Raw genomic sequence first — 7,015 nt, 5'->3', positions numbered from 1 at the left:
GATACTCATGTTTGTCTACCACTCTTCTGTGTCGTCCTTAACATATTTATCTGTGTGCGTTGGCATATCCCATATGATATTATAGTTTTGTCACAACAGCCTGCCTTCCCCTTATATAGCTTTTTTTCATTCAACCCTCTTATAAAACTTACCGGTTATAACAATGACATTTTAGTGACCCATGAATATTGTTATACGTACTAGAATTGTTGCCGCTGGCTGAAGCGTTATCGCCCCATGAAATTTTTCTTGCCTAAAAATTATATATTTTGGGTAAGGCAAGTTAAAAACCACACAAAAAAAGCGTGTTGATGCTAATAAACATTCTAGTTCGAATAAACGAATGAAGAACGTGGATCTTGAACAGCATAGAAAGCTTCCCGTAACCACGAGGAGCTTGACGCCGCGTCTGAGAGCTCCTAACCTGTGGGTGACCGTTCGTTTGTAGGTGTAACGAAATGTAATACTCTCAGTTGATGAAGGAGTGTTCTCGCAAATTTGCAACTTTCTTCATTTACGTGTTGTCATACAAAACTCAAGGATCTCTGGTTCGCACGTGCCCATGGAGTGAGGCGGGCATTCTTGCGGGATCCTTCAAATTTCATGCTATATACTATCCTATATACACTCTAGAGTGAATGCTATCCTAGTGTGTTTTGTCCGGGCTTAGTCACATGTTAATAAACCCGCTAGCTAGATTGCAGCGAATAGATTGGCAGAGGGCTGGGCATTATCACTTTATCTTCCAGTACGAGCACATTCGTTTCAGTGGTGCGCAGTTCGGTGATATCGCCCACAAAGCCTTTTTTTTTTGCTGCGGGTGGGGGAATGGGGGAAGGGGGCTATGTTTATACGTAGTGAGTCGCTGGTTTTGTGACATTGGTTACTAAGAAGCGTAACTTGGTAGGATGTGATTCACGTTACGGGCTACTGTGTTCATTTACCGATATAAGTACAACCACTGCGCGTCTTAGTAGGTCATTCCGCTCCTAAGCACGGCGACTTTCTGCTTCTCTCGCCGGAGACACTGCCCCCACCAGGAGCGCAGTTCGCAGACTTCGTGGTACTTGAAGACGAAGCACTTGGTCTGCACCACGTTGAAGTACAGCTTGCCCACCATATGCGACGCCCCGTTGTTGGCCATCTTCAAGCAGCTCCGGAACCTGCAAACCAGAATAGGTGAATGCACAGATAGCAGCTGCAAAACTGAATTAGAAAGAGAAGTGTTGACACGTAAATTGTCAGTCGAGCGATGTATATGCTAAGTTGTACTTTACGCGTGATCCAAGGTTGTAGGTTCGGTCCCTGCGTCAAGTTGATGTTTTGTCTACTATAATTCCTTTATGGCGGCCAGCGCAAGCGGAACACGGACGAGAAAAAAGAAACGACGGCACAGGCGCTGTGTAACAACTGAACGTTTATGCGAAAAAACACCAAAGATATATATGGATAGGAAAAAGATTAACATCAAAACCGCCCATCCCCCCGGAAGATAACCATCAACCACAGCAATAATATCATGCTTAGAAGATCAGAACTGCGCACTTTCCAGGAAAGTCAGTTCATCAACCAGAGCAATAGAAGGGCAGCTCACGCACGTGTCTTTCTTGTTTTATCATTTCGAACGCCTCCGTTATCTTCCGAGCACGCTGTCTCTTGTGCCCAGTCACCACGACTGACTTACTCAGCTTGGGTGCGCAGCCGCACTGTCGGCAATGAAGACCAATGTGCGAAGACGACGCGCCCTTCAAAGAGCTAGTATGCTCTCTCCAACGGACATTGAGGCACCTCCCCGTCTGTCCTATGTAGGTGCTGCCCCATAAGAAGGGTATGGTGTAGACAACGCCGCAGGTGCAGTAAATGAATCGTGTCGAGTGTTTTATGGGGCACTCACATTAAACAGAAGCCACCCCTCTTTCTTGCAGCCTTCTGTCAATGGAGGCGCACACATTTCCCAGCTTTCTGCCGGCACGAAAGACGACCTTGACGCCGTAGTGACCGGCCACCTCCTTCAGGTGGTGGAAAAGAGAGCGGAAATAGCGATTGACTGCAATCTTGCTACGCCTTTCCTGGGGCAATGCCGCTGTACCCGCACCATTCTTTTGCTCCAGCTTCAAGCGGTGCAACGAACGCGGTGAAAAAAACCCAAGAGCCAAGTGCGCGAAATCAGCCGCTTCTAATATCTCCATCTGACGCAAAACGCTTATGGGCATAGCATGCGCGCAGGACAAACAGCTGTGCGCACGCTTTGCGCGGACTAACAGCTGTGCGCATACAACAGAAATCGGCTAAATCCCACCACTGCTCCACTAAAAAAGAAGAAGCCAACACTTAGCCCAACAAATGGCTGCGAAGCGACGGTGGTGAGCCGGAGACCCCGAGGGCTACAACGCAAGAATGCTAGAAAACAGGAAAGGCATCTGTGGCTGCGAGAAGAGCCTGAAGCGATGCAAGGCCTACGCCAACGACGACGCGCCCGTACATCTATAAGAGGTGCGAACGCTTGGTTTCAGCACAAGTTTCTGTCTCTGGAGTTTGGACAACCGTGTTGTGTCTGTGACTGTCTGTGGTTTAACTATGGCGAGCCGTCAGCGTCTCGGAGAAGACGACGAAGCAGCGCCTCAGCTTGTCCGCACGTTCGAGCCGAGCGCGAGCGAAGAAGACTCCGGCAAAAGTGACAGCGTCTGTGGTCACCCATGTCAGAGCAAGGATAAATAACAAAATTATACCATTTCCCGCTAAAGGGGAACATGAGGCGATGCGAAGCCGGAGCACTTGCACGATCGCGTTCCGTTGGCGTTCGTTGGGCATGCTACCGACCTCGCGTCGTGGAACGCGAAGAGGAACGCGACGCGCGTCTTGTCTTCCCTCTAGCCTGGCCGTTAATTCTCACAGGGCGAGCGGGGAACGCGGTCGACAGGCGTGCGAGAGGGGGGCAGCGTAGGAGAGGAGAGAGAGGAGGAGGGGACGCACATGCGCTGGTGCTCATCGCGGCGTTGCACAGGAGAGAATTTCAGCATGTCTAGCCCGCGTTTCAGATTAAGAGTGGAAAGGGGAAGTGGAGAGGGGGAAGGGGAAGGGAACGGGGAGGTGGAGAGGGAAAGTAGAGTGGGGAGAGGGAAAGTGGAGAGGGGCAGGGGGACGTGGAGAGGAGGAGGAGAGAGGATGAGTGGAGAGGGTATGCGCATGCGCAGTCGGGGTGGTCACGCCGCGCACCACCACCACCACCACCGGATTGAACTCCGCCATAACATACTTCGCATCTAATATGTGGGAAAGCAATCGCTTCATGTCTCCCACAAGTGGTGACCCGGACATCGAACGGCAACGCGCCACCTGCTCGTCCTTTCGCCAACGCACCGAATGTTCATCCCCCCCACCCTCGTTTCTTGGGTGACCACGGTAAAGACGTTTAGCGCTGTTCATTCCGGCAGACCATGGACACCACACCCATGAGCGACGCGATGCCGAATCCCACGGTACTCGACCCCGTCAGCGCCACTCTCAAGGGAGACCGGAATTTGCCAGTCGGACTCGGAACTCTGGTTTCTTAGCGTCGAGCCACTGTTCCTCCGACACCGAGGGACATCGCGAACAGCAAGGTGCGACTACGTCATCGGTGCTTTACCACCTGCTGTCATCGCCATCGTAAGAGACATTCTGCCCTGTAGGCAAAAGGTAGCCGAGATTGGGGTTTCTGCGGCTCATTACTTCTTGTCAGGGATGACAAGATAAGTGGAAAAAGAAGAGGAATGCCAGAGAAGAAATTGACGGAATTGACGTTGTTTTAAACAAACCGTCTTCGAGGAAACAGATTAATGCTGCAGATGAAGACAGCTTGAGAATATTTTTTTCGGCAAAAACACACAAGGAATAATAATAATATCTGGGGTTTTACGTCCCAAAACCAAGATATGATTATGAGAGACGCCGTAGTGGAGGGCTCCGGAAATTTCGACCATCTGGTGTTCTTTAACGTGCACTTAAATGTAAGTACACGGGCCTCTACCATTTACCCTCCATCGAAATGCGACCGCCGCGGCCGGGATCGAACCCGCGACCTTCCGGTCAGCAGCCGAGCACCGTAACCGCTATACCACGGCGGCGGACCAACACACAAGGAAAATATACCTTTTCGTGCTATAGTGTCTGAGCAGGGGTCATGGCAAGGTGTTCTTTCTAGGTTCCTGCAGAAACAACTGAAGCTACTCAGACTGATCGATCCGTTTGGTGTGACGAATTCCAAGGATATTGTAGACTTTTTAACTGAGCAACACGAAGAACCACACGGAAACTTTACATTTTCCATTGATGTAGAAGATTTATTTTATAGTATTCCGCAGGACCGTCTTTTAGAGGCAGTTCGTGATCACGTTGAAAACGGGGGTGCTGTTGATTTTCAAAATGCCTGTGGCATGTCAATTGATAACTTTTTAGAGCTACTTTCTTTTTATCTTACGGCAACCGGTGTGCGCTTCCGAGAAGAATGCTTTATCCAAAGTAATGGAATCTGCATAGGGTCTTGTTTAGCCCCCGTTCTTAGTGAAATATTTTTAGCACAGTGTGATAAGCGTATTGCTGAGCGGCTTGATAAAAGTGTGGTCCGGCGTTTTAGGTACGTAGATGACTTTCTTTTATTTCTTAACCTTGACAACTTACGGAATAGTGAAAGCTCTGTTTTTAGCATTTTAGATATTTTTAAGGCGTGTGCGGGGGGGGGGGGGGCTGCGTTTAACTCATGAAATGCCTGTCAATGGCACTATTCAGTTTTTAGAATTATCTATCTGCTTTACGGGCGTGTGCATGTGCTGGATGTACAAGCCACGTTCCAAAAAAGAGAACCTTAATTACGCATCAGCCCATTCGAAGCTGGTGAAGCGGGGAATAGTGACGAACAGCCTGCGTGCAGCCCTGTAGAAGTCCTGTCCGCACAATGTTCAGGCAAGTTTGAGTGGACAACTTGCACGTCTTCATAAAGCGGACTACCCTCGTGAAACCGTGATCTCGGTTGCTGAAGCCAGGGTGTCGGAACGAAATGTTTTTCGTTTCGGTTTTAGTTTCGTTCCACCGCAAAAAGTTCCGTTCCGTTTCTGTTCCGGAACGAAAAAAAAAATGTTCCGTAACGGTTCGTAACGGTTTTTTTTTGTACGCAAAAATTTGAAGTTAAGGTAATCATAAAAAAACATTGGATTCGTGATGCAGTTAATTGCCCTCCTTTTTAGAAAGCGGGACAAGGGCGAAACATGTTGTTCAGAGGAGTGGAAGTAACTGTACCACGAATTCCTACCAACCAGCACAAACCAGTAATAATTTCAAAGTCGTAGTATTTCTTTTCTCAAAAGACAAACATGAATTTGTTTAGTGGGCTCAATGCTTTGTGTCAAGGGAGTGAGCACGATCTCAGAAGCAGCACGTCATTGAGAGTACTCTCTGATGTGCGAGACCGCTGTTCTGATAAAAAGATCGCCAGGCCTGCGCGGTACACGCATCACAGTCACAACGAAAGCTGGAAGAGCGGCTTTGTAGAGCCCGTTGTAGAGTCTCTTGGGGCAACTAATACAAGTACACATGCCATGTACACACTACGCCATAAATCATCGCAATTTTTCTGAAGTAACGAAGTTCCCGCTAGGCCATTTTTCGTCTTTCTTCTCAGAATCGCGGTACCTGCTACACATCTGTAAGATATTATGTGCACTTTGTGATGTGGCTGATGATGATGAAGAATTATGGCTGAGCAATTTGCAGTGGGTGGGAAGCAGTGTTGCGGAATGGGCGCCTCCATTCCATTCCAATTCCATTCCGGGGAATTAGAACTTGCCGCAATTCCATTCCGTTCAATTCCTCGGAATGAAAAAAAAACGCCAGGCCTGCGCTGAAGCCGCAGCACAGTCACAGCGAAAGCTGGAAGAGCGGCGTTTCTAGAGCCCGTTAAGCTCTCTTGGGGCTACAATACAAGTAGACTAGAAAGGTACCCACTACGCCATAAATGACAATTTTTGTGAAGTTGGGAAGCACCTACTAAGCCATTATTCGTCATTCTGCGGAGAAGCGAGGCACCAGCTACACGTCTGTAAGGCGTTATGTGCACTTTGTTGACGCGACGACTGATGACAATGAAGAATTATGGCTCAGCCCTTTGTAATGGGTTGGAAGCTTTAAACGGCCCACCAGTTATGTAATTTGCATTGGGTGACTCCCGCTCGCTATTTCCCTCTCCCATCATGCTGCATAACTTACGTTGACGTGGGAGAGAGACGGGAGGGGGGGGGGGCGAAGAACATTACTGAGACCCCGAAGAAATGGATCATGCGCTCATGGGCTTCCTTGGCAATCAATCCAAGTGCACTTGCGATGAACCCACTACGCTATAAAGCATTGTAATTTTACTGAGATCCTGAGGAAATGGATCTGCACTTATAGGCTTCCTTGGCAACCAATACAAGTGCACTTGCGAGGAACCCACTACGCTCTAAATCATTCTAATTTTTGAGAAGTAGGGCAGCAGGCACTGTGCCATTTTTGGTCATTTTACGGTGATCCGTGGTACCTGCTAAACGCATGTAAGGCATCATGCGCACTTTGTTGATGCTGTGCCTGGTGACGACGAAGCATTATGGCAAGATCTTTGTAATGGGTTGGAAGCATTTCACAACCTACTCGTTGCGCAATTCGCATTCTGTGACGCCTGGTTACAGAATTCGCGTTGTGCGACGCTTGGTGCTTATTTTACTCTTCTACCACGCTATATTGCATATGCTAATGTGGTTCCTTCCCGACATGAAGCCTGTATAGGACCTTTGTGCAAAGCAGTTTCAAGCACCGGCATGGCTCAGAGGTTGAATACTGGGCTCCCACGCAGAGGGCCCAGGTTCGAACCTCGTTCCATCCTGGAATTTTTTTCTTATTTAGTTTTTTTTTCTTATTTCGATCGATACTGGTTACGGACAACGGCGGCGGCGGCAGCGGCGGCGGCGGCGGCGGACAACTACGGCGCCAAAAACGACCGGTGAAA

General features: G+C 48.8%; 1 protein-coding gene across 1 annotated transcript in view; it reads right to left on the bottom strand.

Annotated features, from left to right (window-relative positions):
• Positions 1–846: 846 nt before the first annotated feature.
• LOC119389286 (acidic phospholipase A2 PA4) overlaps positions 847–7,015 on the bottom strand; it is a 199,604-nt gene continuing 193,435 nt past the window's right edge. The window contains exon 2 of the mRNA XM_037656487.2: positions 847–1,163. Coding sequence (XP_037512415.1) covers positions 971–1,163 — 193 coding nt within the window. The 3' untranslated portion in view covers positions 847–970. The remainder of the gene's footprint in view (positions 1,164–7,015) is intronic.

The sequence above is a fragment of the Rhipicephalus sanguineus genome, chromosome 4 (assembly GCF_013339695.2).
Source record: "Rhipicephalus sanguineus isolate Rsan-2018 chromosome 4, BIME_Rsan_1.4, whole genome shotgun sequence".
Taxonomy (NCBI): domain Eukaryota; kingdom Metazoa; phylum Arthropoda; class Arachnida; order Ixodida; family Ixodidae; genus Rhipicephalus; species Rhipicephalus sanguineus.
Note: the sequence above shows the minus strand (reverse complement) of the source record. Positions and strands in the feature narration are given on the sequence as shown.